Source organism: Aegilops tauschii, chromosome 6 (assembly GCF_002575655.3).
Source record: "Aegilops tauschii subsp. strangulata cultivar AL8/78 chromosome 6, Aet v6.0, whole genome shotgun sequence".
Classification (NCBI taxonomy): domain Eukaryota; kingdom Viridiplantae; phylum Streptophyta; class Magnoliopsida; order Poales; family Poaceae; genus Aegilops; species Aegilops tauschii.
The window spans coordinates 476,262,355-476,277,897 of NC_053040.3; the positions used below are offsets into that span (position 1 = coordinate 476,262,355).

Here is a 15,543-nt window from a genome sequence, read left to right on the forward strand (position 1 = left end):
TGTCGGCACCGTGATTCTGTGTTCAAGGGACCACGCCTCAGTCTCTCTAACTCTTTTTTAATTTATTAATTCTCCGCTTCGGGCCCTTGAGAGTTACACGATCCCAAGTGTGCAAATCGGCATGCACGGCTCTCGTTCGATCAGCCAGTGAAGGGCCAATACCTGCTAACTTTGCTCTTTCCCAAGAAGCCTTAACAATTTCAGTGACAGTCTCTTCCTTTAACCATCTAGCTTCAAATTGCTTCACGCGCCCCTCTGGTTGTCTGAAAATATTGTCATCCAAATAATCCATGTCCAAGACCAGCGGCCGATGATCAGAATGGACATGTTCTTCATTAATCACCGCTGCACGAGGAAATTTATGTGCCCACCCCACATTACAAACTGCCCGATCGAGACGCTCTCGAATTTCACCTCTACTCCAAGTAAAAGGGTCGCCCCTGTAACCTAAGTCTTCCAGCCCACAGTCCATAAGGCATTCACGAAAATCCCTCATCATTCCATTTTGGTCTTGCATTACCGCCCTCTTTTTCCGAGGGATATAAAATTTCATTAAAATCCCCCAAAACCACCCAAGGGTGGTCGCCCTTACTATGTAAATTATGAATATCATCCCAAGATAGATGACGTTTGTTCCAGTTCGGATGACCATAAAAGCCCGTGAACCGCCACTGTACAACATCCTCATACATAAACAGAACATCAATAAAATAAGACGATACATAGTTCAACTCGATTTTATTCGACTTATGATAAAACATAACAAGGCCACCGGCCCGACCATCACTTTCCACTACAAACATAGAATCAAAACCTAGGACACGACGAAGCTCGTCGGCTTTACACTTATTCAAATGAGATTCAGAAAGGAAAATTAACTCTGCCCTTGTACGCTCCTGTAGTTCCAGAAGCTCACGAACTGCCGTGTTGGAGAGCATACCACGGCAGTTCCATCCTAGGATTTTCATTTGGCCCGGCGGTCCTCCTCCTCGGAGGCCACCGATGTGCCATTCTCATCTTTCTCTTCGCCCACCGACTCCACACCTTGCGAAGTATATTCTTCCTCCTTCTCGTCTATCTCCTTTGCTACGTGCGTAACACCCCCCTCCTTGTCCTGGACTACCTCAACTCTACCAGTACACACCCATTTGGATGAGGCGGTTACATCGCCATATAACATGTGCTCATAGCTGTCCATCTCTTTCTCAAAAGAGAACTCTAAGTCACTACCCGTCGGTTGGACCCCAAAAGAATGTCCCCTTTTTTCCCTAAAACTTTCTTGCGAGCATCCTCAGCTCTGTTTGCTCCCCCTTTCTTTTTTTTCTCTCTTTTTTGAGCTTCCCTTCGTATGGTTTTTTCCTGCACTGAACTTAAAACGTACGACATTATTTTCTGGGTCGCCACCTGCCGTACCCATTCTTGCAGCAACATCGTTTGTTAATGCCTCCAGCACACCCGGCTGGAAAAGAAATCCATCAGCATCAGCCCCATGAGTTGGGACTAGACTGGGCATTCCCAGCGCCTGAGAGGACTTGGGCGTCAGACCCCCCAGGAGAGACTGGTCCAGACCAGTAGTGTGGCGCACTTGACCCTCCTGGTCGTGCGATCCTCCATGTTGCGGGTCCACCAGAGGCACTTTGCCCCGCCCGTCTCGCTCGCCAGAACCAGCCGGCGCGCCTGCCTGGTCCTCCCGGCCAAGTGATGCGCCAGCCGGAGCAGGCGCCATGAACCCCCGATCCCGGCCCTCCTGACCGAGTGTCAACTTGACAGATGAGGTGGCCCCTTTGTCCGAGACCGTGAGTCCTCTCACGACAGTGGCCACCTTGACGACGTCCATGGGCTTGGCGGTGTTGTTGACGGTGCCTGAAGAAGAATTCTTGCCGTCGCGTGGGTAGTTCCCGAAGAGGAGACCCCTCTTACTAGCGCCTTGGCTCTTCCAGTAGGGTTCTACACAAAGGTTTCTAGGATAACAAACAACCCTCTTATCATGAGGGATTTTACAAAACCTCTCAGAAGTGTGGCCAACAATGCCACAACACTCGCAGTACAGGGGAAGCTTTTCATACTTTACATCATACTTAAAAACCTTAGAACTACCTAGAGGTGTAAACTCTACAGAACTCTTTAGAGGTTCATGCAGTAATATCTTGACATGCACCCGCAGGTATTTTTCAACAATTACATGGTTTTGGTGAGAAAGCTCCAACACCTCTCCTAGTTGATCCTCGAGAGACCACCCTATGCTCTCAGTCTTAAGCTCGAATGGAAGATCGCGTACCTGGACCCATATGGCCATGACACCAAGGTCGACCTCTGCCGGATCCCCCTTGCCGTCGAACTCGGCGAAGATGAGACCGTCACGCTTGAAATGCCAAGGTTGCGACTTTAGCACAAAGCGACGGTCACTGTCAGCAGCGAGATTGAGGATAAACCTCCCGTCCGCGCTGTCCACCTCTTGGATGGACTCTTATTCATTATGTGATGGCAGATGGCCCTTAAACTGCAATACTGTCCATATCACAAAATTGCTAAGGTTCTTTCACAAGATTGATATGGTATGGTTTTATGCTCACCTAGAAAACGAATGACTACCCCTGGAAACGAAAAATTGATAATCATCATTAGATCCCATGGTTTCTCTTTGCCCTGGGCTCATCTTCAATCAAGCCCTAGGAAGAAACGAAAAGTATTATTTTCTTCCAAAAAAAGGTATTATTTTGCATACATCATATATGAAGAGTGGCCTAACTACTCATTTTTTTTCTTCTAATTTTTTACCTCCTGACAATGTGTAGGTGGTAAAGGAGATATTGATCAATATACCTGCACCAGTTTGGATTAATCGACTCGTAAAATGTTTGAAGTTGCAAATTTAGCGAATAAATAAGTTACTCCCTCCTTTCCGGTTTATAGGGCTCAATTCAAAAATCTCACCAACCAAGGTAGATGGTGAGTGGTTAAATACTTTTTGTAATTTGCAAAAGTACGCAATTAATGCTCTTGTTTTCTCAAAAAATTATGTTTACCAATGTATTAATTGCAATGCATGCATGCATAAAGTACATGCATTGGTCAATTTTCTCTTAATACTTGCATTCAATTATTTAATGCACCTTAGAATCTGAACTTGTGATGGGGAACAACCAAATTGAGCCTTATAAAATGGAAAAACTAAAATTTTGAGATAAGCCCTGTAAACCGGAAAGGAGGGAGTACCATGCATGTGCACGTGTGCATGGAGAAATGGGTGAAACTCCAACCGGTTTCCCCGCCATTTTCCTCTCCTCTCCTTTGCTTTCCACAGCCCCGCGAGGAGGAGGGACACCAACCACGAGCTAGCACCACCAGATCCCAACGTACCAAAACGAACTACGATCACGCCGGAGCAAGGAATTGATCACCCCGGCATGGCTCCGCTCCTGCGGCTGCTGGCCGGCGTGGCCGCGCTGCTACTCGCCGCGGGCGTGTCCCCGGCGTCGGCCTCGAGCTCCGCCGTGGACCTCGGCGTGAACTGGGGATCGCAGTGCACGCACCAGCTGGACCCCTCCGAGGTGGTGAGGATGCTCAAGGCCAACGGGATCATGAAGGTGAAGCTGTTCGACGCGGACCCCTGGCCCGTCGGCGCGCTGCTCGACTCCGGCATCGAGGTCATGCTCGGCATCCCCAACGACATGCTGGAGGCGATGACCAGCTACGGCAACGCCGAGGACTGGGTGGCGGAGAACGCCACCAGCTACGGGGACAGGCTCAAGCTCCGCTACGTGGCCGTGGGGAACGAGCCCTTCCTCAAGAGCTACAACGGCAGCTTCATGGAGACCACCGTGCCGGCGCTCAAGAACATCCAGAAGGCGCTGGACGAGGCCGGGATCGGCGACACGGTCAAGGCCACCGTCCCGCTCAACGCCGACGTCTACGTCGGCGACAAGCCGTCCGAGGGCAAGTTCCGGCCCGACATCGACGGCGTCATGACCGACATGGTCAAGTTCATGCACGACCACGGCGCGCCCTTCGTCGTCAACATCTACCCCTTCCTCAGCCTCTACCAGAGCGACAACTTCCCCTTCGAGTTCGCCTTCTTCGACGGCGGCCGCAGCATCCAGGACAACGGCGGCGTCAGCTACTCCAACGTGTTCGACGCCAACTACGACACCCTCGTCAGCGCGCTCAAGAAGGCCGGCGTGCCCGGCCTCAAGGTCATCATCGGCGAGGTCGGCTGGCCCACCGACGGCAACAAGAACGCCAACCCCAAGCTCGCGCGCCGCTTCTACGACGGCCTCCTCAAGAAGCTGGCCAAGAACGAGGGCACCCACCTCCGGCAGGGCAAGATGGACGTCTACCTCTTCGGCCTCTTCGACGAGGACATGAAGAGCATCGCGCCGGGCAACTTCGAGCGCCACTGGGGCATCCTCACCTACGACGGCAAGCCCAAGTTCGCCATGGACCTGTCGGGAAAGGGCAACGACAAGCAGCTCACGGCCGTGTCCGGCGTGGAGTACCTGCCCAAGCAGTGGTGCGTGTTCGACGACGAGGCCGCCAAGGAGGAGGGCAAGGACAAGCTGCCGGGGAACATCCAGTACGCGTGCGCCAGCGGCGACTGCACGGCGCTGGGGTACGGCTGCTCCTGCAACGGCCTCGACGAGAAGAGCAACATCTCCTACGCCTTCAACATGTACTTCCAGATGCAGGACCAGGACGTGCGCGCCTGCGACTTCGACGGCCTCGCCACCATCTCTGACAAGAACGCCTCCACCAAGGAATGCCTCTTCCCCGTCCAGATCATCAGCGCCGCCACCGTCCCGGCACGCCGATGGCCCGCATCGTCGCTGCTGCTGGCCATGTTGGTCGCGCATGCTCTCGTGTCATGACGACGGGTTTTATCATGTAGACATCAGGGGAGGAAATCGGATGATTCATTTGTTCGGCAGGCACGTCACGTCTAGCACCCACGCGTCGAAAATCTTGAAATAAATCGAGAAAAATACAAGCACCGATGCCCGGAAAATCATGAACTAAATCGAGGAAAATGCTTGCTCTGAACTGGAGGGTGCAATGCATAAATTGTGTAAACAATCCAAATATGAAAAGCTCGAGTAAATTTTGTAGCTTGCAGCCCCAAAGAAGATGGCCAGCCTGAAGACAGTGAACGAAGACATCACCATTCCCACCCGTGCTTCAAGATCGATGGTGAAGTTCACCCACCTGCATGCAGTCGCGATCAAAATTGCATCAGAAACTGGTAACTTTACCATGTTAGAAGAAGAATTTAAGAATGTAAGGCAGGAACATCTGTCCGCAAACAGAATAGCCATCGTTTGAGATCTAGATATGGTGCAAGAACTTTTGTTAGAGAACATTACAAGTACCATATGTGACGCATATCTTTTTGAGTAAAAGCTGTTATGATTTATTAGTTTTGAAAAATGTGTGATTCATAACGAAGCAACAGTGATACAGGTGCTGGAATCACTAAAAGGCGGACAATCATGCAAAAACATCAGTCATAGTGAGTAAAAATACAGTATGATCATGAACTACTAATGAATTGATAGCTCCATATGACTGAATAGCAATCATATGATGTGTTGCTGAGTAGGCATAAACAACCTATCTATAGTATAAGGATGCTCTACACCAGTCTAACCACTACTACATAGAGTCTCACAGTCCATGTATTCAGTGTGATACCTTTTTTTTTTTGAGCTTCAGTGTAATACCTTGGACTAATGAACTGCTAGCTCTTGGCACTTAATTACAGTCTAGTGACGAAGCCGTGTGCAGCAAAAGAAAGGGAAAACATCCATCCAGTGGATCGAATTTCGTGATCAGCATAGCATGCACTCTGGATCACCATACTGTGTGTGATTGGCTAGCAGGATCGCTTGCGAAACAAAGAGATTCACACGAAGAAGTATTTGTCCCCAATTCTGGTAACCGGAGACATACAACATATCCACGAATTCGCTCGTAATTCTGGTAACCAGAGACCTATACTTGATTCCACCAAGTATTTACATCCACGCAGCCTGAATTATATTTCTTTTCACAAAAAATCTAGCAACCACTCGGAAAAAAAAAATCCAGCAGAACAGAAAGTGCAAATCTCATCAGCAGCAGCAGCGCGACAAAAAGAAACATCTTTCATCCTTTGGTTCAAGCAACTTCCACAAGGGTGTATCTCTGTGTTTTTGGGGGAGAGACATAAGAAGATATGCAAAGGGTGTGGTTTTAGTTAGTATACACACGCATCTGGAAACCGATCCTAGCCACAAGGCGGAATTTAGTTCTGGAATCAACCTAGCGCGATCCTGGAACAACCAACACTAGACAGGGTCCCTGAAACATCATCTTGGCAGCTCAGGCTTGCCGCCGAGTTGAGGAAATGAGCATAAAGCGCGCGAGGAGGACCACGGTGACAGACACTATAACAACATGCTCCGACTGCATCCAAGCAAGACATACATACAACTGTTTACATATAAGGTCATATATGTGAACAGGACACGGGGAGGCGCATCCTGGGGTGGTATGGTAGACAAAAACGCAGCAACTTCCTTCCTGGTGCGATCCAGGGACACAGAGCCAGCTCAAAATGGAAGCCTGAATAGAAAACAGAGGAAACAATGAGAACATCAGAGTCCAGGTTGGAAGAAGCAGTAGACAGATGCAGGGGAAACTTTATGAGAGATTATTCACTGATTGGATGGTCACTGGACCAGCAAGCCACTTGATCTAGTCATGGGAATGTTGGAAGGATAGTTTGCTATTAACATTAAACTCAACACAAGGTTTAACTTTGTTGATTCATAGCGTAGCGGATCAATTGACCATTTACTCGATCTACAGGCAACAAAATAGCAACTCGCTAAAACTGCCCCAAACCAATCCTATTACGAAGACGAAATGGATAGACACTTGCAAAGTCTTCCTGCCTTCGGTGCTGCCTGCCTTTAGTTCGCATCTGCTAGTTTGACCAATCAAACATTTGATCCTTACTTCATACTTTCTATTATTATGACATTGTGGTGCCAGTGCCACGGATTGAAATGCATGCTATTATGGTGGGTGTAGAAATGGTGCAACAAAAACTAGTACGGAATGCTGCTTCAAACTAGGTCGGTCGGAACTATACATATCCGAGCACACTATGTACATACATATGCCCACTATCAAAGACATAATCATGAAGACTGGTTTGGTTACTTACAGTCGAACAGCAGAAGAAAGTTCTATTGGATGTCAATTTGCTCGGAAGGCACTCCATGGGCACAGAGGATCTTTAGGATATGGTCAACTATAACATCTTCCTTTGTTGAGCTGCGTATGATTTTGACTACCTTGAGATGCTTCGATAGTGGTGATTGTTCCTTTGGGTCATAGATTCCATATGTTTCCATCACATGCCATTTCTGTAGCAAACAGAAATATTTTCCTGAAGTCAGCAGGAGGTACATGGCAACTTCAAAGAAAAAACCTATCAAACTTTGAGAATATATACCTCGTGAGTTTGAAAATCAAGCAGAAGTGTCAGCGTCTCTAGAATTGGTGAGTGCTGTAGGAAGTAAACCAATCCAGTGAAATAATCAGCCACACACCATTTGTTCAGCAACAAGCATTTGAGCTTGCTAAACATGGGGCACCATTTCAAATCCATTCTGAAAATAGATAACTGGACAGAATGAAGGGGGTTAAAAACAAAACAAGTACACGATGCTTTTTGAGATACAGAAGTACATGCTTTGGAAACTTTCTGGTGGTTCTTATTTTTCATAGAAATTAAGTTAATTAAGTGTTACCAGATAATGAGATCTATATCCGAAGTTGTACTTTGCCACTTTCTGGTCTACTCAGAAATATTACTCACAAATTAATCTCAATCCTACATACGATAACAGTATACATATGACTAAAGTATCAAGTAGAGGTATGCATATTGCAGACGAGTACATAGAAACATCAAGATTCAAACATGTGAAACGGTGAAAACAACCATGCACATAATGAGCTTGTGCAATATGCTTGTACTGACAGATATCTGGATACAAACATAAACGAGAGCTAGCAGATGACAAACAGCAATTAGGAATTAGCAAAAACGGGAGCATACCTCATCATCAGTTGTTAACTCCAAATTTGTAGCAGCAGACAAGCCTTCCAAAACCACAGGAAATCTTGCCTGCCTATCACACCCTTCACATGGTACATCAAAACAGTAATGATACTGCTGATCAAAGGATTCAACAGATGCTGTTAGCAGCGATGGCATGCTATCAAGCAATGGAGTCAGACCCTGGGATGGAGCTAGTTTCAAGCTGATGAGATTTGGGGCAGAAATACGACGGCGGATTTTATCGTCAAAACACCCCCCTTTGATGGTAAGATGTCGCACTGACTGACACAAGATGCTCGCAAGGATGTTACAGCCTTTCATCTCCAACACATCTAGCACCCGACAGCCCGTGAAATTCACAGAGCCTTTGAACTGCATGAAACAAAGCTCTACCCTCTTCAGGTGCGACGAGACCAGAACCAGGTTGGTCGTCAACGAACCAGCGACAACCCGCAGCGCCCGAACGTCATGCGAGAAAGCGTAGCGGAGCCACGGCTTGATGCGTGTGAACGCCTCCTCGCAGTGAAAAGTGTCGTAATCGGAACAGATGTCACATACGTTCAGAGGCGTCGGGTGGCGGCGGCGCAGCAGCTCGTCGACGAACTTGCTCCTGGGCCCGCCGTCGCCCCGCGTGTCGTCCTCGAGGCGCAGGGCGGGCACGGACCTCCAGAGCGAGCGCCAGCGCCGGGCGAGCACGCTCGTCCGCACGGAGTCGCGCGAGGGCAGGAACGACATCAGGTACGCCAGCAGGTCGTCCGGGAGGTCCCCGATGCGGTGCTCGCCGACGGCCGCCGTGCTTCCCACCTCGCTCAGCCTCCTGGACATTTCGTCGAACAGGTTGCCTGCACCCAAGCTGCAGAGTTCAGCTGACGTCAAGAGAAGGGAGCGGGTGCAGACGGCACACCGGAGAAGATGCGCTGCAGGAATATCTATCACCGGATGGGCTCACCTCGCGCCGCCGCAAGAAGCCCTGCGTGACGGAGTCAACTAGGCGAGGGAGGGAGAGCGGAAGTGGGAGCGCGATTTCGGGGGATTCTTGGGGTAGGGGGAGTTGGGGGGCGGCGCGCGGCGCGCGGCGAGTTCCGGAGGGGACTTGGGGGCGATCCGCGGCGAGCTCCGGTGTCACGGCGGTGAGGCAGCCCGGCCGGCCCGACGGTGAGGCGAGCTCGTTGGGCAGAGGGATTCGGCGCTGCAGGCGCACAAATGTTTTTTTAGGACTCACACGCGCAAATGCTAAAGGGTCTGGCTTATTTTCTTTCTTTTTTTGTTGGTTTTTATCATTTATGTTATTGGTTGTGTCTCACTACTGAGTTTTGCCACTAAGAATTTCAACTGCTCAAGCATGCTCAAAAATGCCACTGGACATTATTACTGTCAGCTCAAATCTCGTTTGCCATGTTATAATGACCAAAATACCTACACACCATGCCAGCTCTCCCTCTATCTCACTACAACAAAGTGTGAGTCCCACTTGATCCCAACATCGTTCTTATTTTTCTCTAAAATTATTCGCTTGCTTACTCTTGACAAGTGGGGTCCACACTTATCATTGTGAGATACAGAGAACTGACATTTGGGTACAGGGGTATTTTTCGCCATATAACATGGTCAACGAGTTTGACCTGACAACGATGGTGTCCAATGGCATTTTTGAGCAAACACCTAATGGAACGATGCATTTTTAAGATATCTAATTGCATTTTTGAGCAACCATCTCACGAAACGATGGCATTTTTTAGCAGTTGTAACATCTAGTGGCAAAACTGAGTAATGGGACATAACTAATGGCATAAATGATAAAAACCCTTTTTAGAAGATCATGTGGCTCCAAGAGCACACCTGCCTACCGGCATCAAGTAAAAGAGAAAACTTAGCTAAACTATCAGCTCATAGTTTCTACGTTTTGCCTTGCAAATAAGCTGGCACTTTTTAAAATTATTCTTTGTGAGGAGGAGGAGGAGGAGTTCGCAAAACATTGGCTTCTATATCTTTGATGACCGAATTGTTGTCTCGGAAAATAAGAATATGTGTCGCCAGAACATCAGTTGCTAAAGGATGAGCTTCTCTGTATGCCAGAGCATCAAGAACAGCCACATCGGTGACACCATTAAGAGTAATAGATGAGATCCCATGTATGTGTTGTTTTGATCCCGACACACAGTAGCAACAGCTCCTCGTCCGTCCTGAATATTTGACTACACCATCTGCGTTAATCTTTAGGAAGCCGAACAGCGGAGGGGACCAAGGTGATCATCCTTCGCACGAGTACTTGCAACATAATTTGGTTTTGGTTTTGGGAGTTGGCCAAGGTTACTGATGAAACTTCGGATAAACATATACGTATATGGGTAAACATAGGTGGCTGGAAATGTGTTCATTTATCGCCTTTCGTCGAGCTGTCCATATTGCCCATAATGCCACAGAAACAAGGATAAAATATGTATGTGATAATGATTCCATTTCCATGAGAGAAAAAGTCATAGCAAGACCGTATCGCCCATAATGTTAAACCTATCCTTTTATGTGAAATGGTTTGGCGTATAGCGAGACCTTAGCAGCTCTCCCTTGGATGGGCCGATTCAACATGGCGTGAGCAAACCGTTTTAACCTACAGCGGGGATTGGTTTAAAAACCTTCCGCTCGTTTTCTAAGAAGGTTTGGTGCGATTTTCTCCTTCAGTTTTCTGTGTTTTCTCCACCGTTTTAATGTTTTTTAAAATCATTTTCATATACATGTTGACTTGTTTAAATACATGTTGAACATTTGTTGTATACAAGTTGAACTTTTTTTAAATACATGATGAATGTTTATATGAGGACATGTTGAACATTTTTTGTCAAATGCACATTGTTTTTTTTCTAATACACAGTGAACACTTTTAAGTAGATGTTGAAATTACGAGCATTTTTTTTCAAATATGCGAACAATTTCCTAACTGATTATGAGAATTTTTTTAAATGGCACGAGCATTTTTGAAATGTTATAAAAAATTCAAAAATATGTACGAACAATTTTATATTTCATGAATATTTTTAAAATGTCATGATCATATTTTAAATGTGTGAACATTTTTTAATGTTATAAACAATTTTTGTTGGTATGAACAGCTTTTACAAATTATGCAAACCTTTTTTACATTTTCATGAACATATGGTTAAACATGTGGACATTTTTAGATGATACGATTTTTTTTATGGTATGCGGATAAATTTTTACATCTCATCAAAAAATATGCGAACTTATTTTTTATGTAATGTGGTTTTTTGAAATATATATTTAGAATACTTCAAAATAGAAACAAAAGTAAAAAGGGGGGAAATAATCAAACGAACTAACAATTACTAGCCGGCCTACTATAGACCCTCCTTGAGGCGAGGCGGATGTACGTATCGCAATAAGCCAGACACAAAAACGCCCCTGCAAGCCTTTCGGAGGTGCTCATAGGCTGGGCCGGGCCGGCAAAATCCGGGGCCCTGTGCGAAACTAAGAAGTGGGGCCCGATCTCAGAAAAAAAATGAACTTCCAAGCAATTATACTATATATATCTCGCAGTAAAAAATTGTAACGTATATAAGATAATGTCTTACATAACAATTGGACATATAAAAAAGCCATACCTATCCAACTCCTGGTTGCAGCGGCCGGTCGCCCTGAGACGTTCCATTTCTTCCTGTAGCCACGCCACGAGCCCACGGCCGTCGCCCCACGATCTTAAGAGTTTTCAGTTTTCTCACGATCCCGAATTCCCGATCCCTTTAGGCTGTAGCGATCGAGAAACCAAGTACAGGCCTCATCGAGTACAAGCAGTCGAGGACGACGAGATCAGGATTCAGGAGAAGTTCTCGTTTCAGGGTTCAGGCTTTCAGCGCTGGTCGCTGTCATCGTTTCAGCGCTCGTCTCTGATGCCGTTTGACTGTTTGAGCGTTGGTCGTTGCCGCGCCACCGTTTCAGCGAAGGAGTCGAGTTCTCGAGGAGATCACAGATCGGGCTGGAGATTGGAGAACGATCCCGATCCCCGAACGGCTGATCCCGTTTCAGCGCTCGATGGATGCCCTCGTGCGGTCGTGCCCTATCGCTTTGACTCGAGCGGCAGAGCCGACTCCAGAGCCCAGCAGCCCAGTAGTGCATAAGGCCTATGTAAAAAATTTGGGGGCCCCCAGAATTTTGGGCCCTGTGCGGGCCGCACTTTTTGAACCACTGTGGGCCCGGCCCTGCTCATAGGGTAGGGTGTGCGGCTAATTTTTTTTAAATAATACATTTTTTATTAAATTACAGAAATAATACTCCAAAAATATTATTTTCAAAAATAATACACCGTCGGCCCGCTGCAAGCCGACTGGGCCTAATCGGCCCACAGCAGGCCGATCGGCTAGCAGCAGGCCGACTGCAGGCCCGGCTGGCACGCGGCGGCCTCTGGTTGGTCGGGCCACGTCGCGAGGGGGAGGGATTGGGCTGTCGGCGTGGTGCGCCCCTGTCGACCTACCGCCGGCCGATCGGCCAGCTGCTGGCCGACAGGATGCTGCCACCTGACGCGCTGGCTGGCCCGTGCCTTATCCTCCCCTTCCTCCCTTCTTCTTCTCCCCTTGCTCGCTTCTTCTTCTGTTCTCTGTGTTCTTCCCTTCTCCTTTCTCTACAGAAAAATGCCACCCATTTATACACCTAAATGAGCAAGATTTTCGCGATTTTGGCACCGTGAATGGGTTCAACTCATTTAGGGCAGCCAAAAGAGGTCTCGATCTACTGATGGGGTAGCTCATGGTGGTCGTGGTGAGCATTTTGGTGGAGGTGGTGGTGGTGAAGTTGGGGCAGTGTGGTGGTGGTGAAGTTGGGGCAGTGTGGTGGAGGTGAAGCTGTTGTTCGTCGTTCTTCGTTGGAGCCGGAGCACCGGCAGTTTTTCGTTCGTCGTTCGTCGTTCTTCGTTCGCACGCACGCTTCAAGGGTATATTTCAGCCCATATTTTATTTTTCGTAGGTGCTCCGGTAGTATTTGTTAATATGTTTCGATGTGAAATAAATTTTGTGTGCGATTATTGTTATTTGCCCCGGTAGTATACGTAAATATTTGTAGTTGCTACGGCAAATATTCGTAATATAGTTGTAGGTGTGTGAATTGTATTAGTTGTTACTGGGGATAATAAGTTGTTGCTTAATACTTGACACGTACACAGGTGCCTGATAAGAAGTTGGAAACATGAATAAAAAGTTCGAAAGAAGAGACAAGTTTTTTTTTAAGAGTTCGGGTCGGCATGTGCATAGCATGTCAGTGTGATGGAAATCTAACAAGCAAAAAAAAGAAGGGAAAAGTACATTAACTAAAGTACTTTTATTCTGCGTATTTTCTATAGTCCATTAACTAAAGTACGTCTCAATGCCACACTGTTTTTTTTTAACTGCCACGCTGTAGTTTAATCCATAACAAGCAATAGCACCCCGCTAATGCCTCAACGTGGGCCTACTAACAAAAAAACTTCGGATAAAGACGCATGCCTTTTTCTAAATTATTCTTAAAATAGATTAAAATAAAAAATACATCAACATGGGCCTATTTATTCAAATAAACTGAATTATCATATTTGTCGGTTATATTATTATTATTATTTGAGGCCTATTTATTATTAGTAAACATGGGCCTATTTATTATATTATTATTAAAACAAGAGTCAAGCAACTCATCATAATCGTCCACATAGATTAAATTATATTGATCGTCAAATTTACTATGGTCCTGGTAATATATAGACATGTCTAATACTTGTATTTCGTTGTTGAAAAAAAACAGGTGAGTCGAGATGTCCGATGTAGTGAAGTTGAGATTTTACTATGGTCCTGGTACTGTCCAAACAAATGAGTTGGGAGCAGATCTGAGTGAATTTACTCACATAGAGGTGGCAATGAGCGCACCACAAACATGGTCTGTTAGTCAGTTGAAAGAATGGATTGCGGCAAGTTTAGGTCTTGATACTGAAACACACACCGTCGGTGTTCATGCATTGTGGACACGGTCAAGTTCAAAAATTTACTTTTATTTGAGGCCAATAGAGGGAGACTCCGATTGGGTGCGGTGGTTACAAGGTTGTGAACGAAGGGGATGCAATCCTGTTGCTTTAGTGCTTCCCGTCGTGAAGGAGGTCACTGCACATGAAGGCGAGGGTGGCTACGAAGGACAGAGCAGTCAGGTAGAAGGAGGAAATGCTTATGGTTACGAACAAGGACAGAGCAGTCAGGTAGAAGGAGGAAATGCTTATGGTTATGAACCAGGGCAGAGTAGTCAGGTAGAAGGAGGAAATGCCGATGGTGATTACAATGGCGAGGTGGACGCTGACGAGGTAGATGGGCACATGCAGAACCAGATGGAAGAAGAAGACACCGATGTTGAAAGGGGTCATGCCGATGATTCTGACGAGTCAGATGAAGAAGAAAATGCAGAGGAGGTCCCGAATCCTGCATGGTGGAATCATGACTTATCATATGCAATGACCGTGAATGATGGACATGATTCAGCCTGGCAATATCACCAGAACAATATTGCGACGGGTGCTATGTATCCGAACAAGCAAGCCCTGAAGGATGCAATAATTAATTGGGCAATGTCCACGCAAAGGGTTTTCACAGCTCAGGTGTCCAGTCAGAAATTCCTGACAATGGTATGCAAGAACGCAGATTGTCCCGCCAGGGTGCACGGCTTTCTCCCTAAGTATGGCACAAGTTGGGTGATAAGTGACTTAGTTAATCACACTTGTCTTATTCCCTGCATCCCTCAAGATCATGCCAACCTTTCATCCACGCTTATTGCTCGATTGTTTTACGATGAGATAGTGCAGGGCAAAGCTATGGAAGTGAAGGCAGTCCAGACAAAAGTCTTCGCCAGGTTCAAGTACATAATTTCTTATGGCAAGGCTTGGAGGGCTAAGCATGCAGCGCTTGAGAGGAGATTTGGTTCTTATTTTGATGCATATGACTCTGTTGTCCACCTCCTCCACACCCTGCAGCAGCGGAATCCAGGCACCTATATCGATATCCAAGACATGTTCATGGCAAAGTTCCCTACTATGAGGGTGTTGCATCGTCTCTTCTTCTCTTTCGGTGTATGCATCGAAGCTTTCAGGCATTGCCGACCGGTGATATGTGTTGACGGTACTTTTCTCACAGGCAAGTACAATGGCCAGATCCTGACAGCCATAGGTCAAGACGGCCAAAATCAAGTCGTCCCACTGGCATTTGCTTTTGTGGAGAGTGAGAACATTGAAAGTTGGACATGGTTCTTCAGGCAGTTGAAAATATCAGTTGTGAAGGAGAAGCCCAATGTGTGCATCCTTCATGACAGGCATGCAGGTATACTCAGTGCGATAAGGACACTGACAAACCCAGGCCCTGAGGAACAAGTTCCATGGCAGGACTTGCAGAGCCGTTGGTGCATGCGCCATCTGGGGGCTAATT

At 46.9% G+C, this 15,543-nt stretch overlaps 2 protein-coding genes across 6 annotated transcripts; one reads left to right on the forward strand and one right to left on the reverse strand.

Moving 5' to 3' along the window:
* The first annotated feature begins 3,407 nt into the window (after positions 1-3,407).
* On the forward strand, positions 3,408-6,027 carry LOC109737653 (glucan endo-1,3-beta-glucosidase 8-like). 2 transcript variants are annotated; one of them, XM_020296779.2, is made up of 2 exons: positions 3,408-4,793; positions 5,938-6,027. In XM_020296779.2, the coding sequence occupies exons 1-2, from the start codon at positions 3,408-3,410 to the stop codon at positions 6,025-6,027; spliced, it is 1,476 nt and encodes a 491-aa protein (XP_020152368.1). The 2 variants fall into 2 exon arrangements, with proteins under 2 accessions (XP_020152368.1, XP_020152367.1); XM_020296778.4 differs by lacking the exon at positions 5,938-6,027 and having other exon boundaries at positions 3,408-4,910.
* LOC109737654 (putative F-box/LRR-repeat protein At5g02930) lies at positions 5,011-9,351 on the reverse strand. Of its 4 annotated transcripts, none has more exons than XM_040393033.3 (5): positions 9,057-9,337; positions 8,105-8,949; positions 7,496-7,666; positions 7,205-7,406; positions 5,011-5,199 (listed from the first exon to the last, which is right to left on the reverse strand). In XM_040393033.3, exons 2-4 carry the CDS (start codon positions 8,930-8,932, stop codon positions 7,227-7,229), a joined length of 1,179 nt encoding a protein of 392 aa, XP_040248967.1. In that variant the 5' UTR covers positions 8,933-8,949; positions 9,057-9,337; the 3' UTR covers positions 5,011-5,199; positions 7,205-7,226. The 4 variants fall into 4 exon arrangements, 3 of the variants coding, with proteins under 3 accessions (XP_040248967.1, XP_073358667.1, XP_020152369.1); XR_002226623.4 differs by lacking the exon at positions 5,011-5,199 and adding an exon at positions 6,098-6,597 and having other exon boundaries at positions 7,496-7,652; positions 9,057-9,351; XM_073502566.1 differs by lacking the exon at positions 5,011-5,199 and adding an exon at positions 6,098-6,597 and having other exon boundaries at positions 8,105-8,960.
* Positions 9,352-15,543: the final 6,192 nt, after the last annotated feature.

Excerpts from the sequence above, each read along its gene's own strand:
- LOC109737653 (XM_020296779.2), top strand. The coding sequence starts at position 3,408 with ATGGCTCCGCTCCTGCGGCTGCTGGCCGGCGTGGCCGCGCTGCTACTC. Across the intron at positions 4,794-5,937 it reads AGATCATCAGCGCCGCCACC|ACATACAACATATCCACGAA; the intron begins GTCCCGGCACGC and ends TGGTAACCGGAG.
- LOC109737654 (XM_040393033.3), bottom strand. The coding sequence starts at position 8,932 with ATGTCCAGGAGGCTGAGCGAGGTGGGAAGCACGGCGGCCGTCGGCGAG. Across the intron at positions 7,667-8,104 it reads AGTTAACAACTGATGATGAG|TTATCTATTTTCAGAATGGA; the intron begins GTATGCTCCCGT and ends CATTCTGTCCAG. Across the intron at positions 7,407-7,495 it reads TTGATTTTCAAACTCACGAG|AAATGGCATGTGATGGAAAC; the intron begins GTATATATTCTC and ends TGTTTGCTACAG.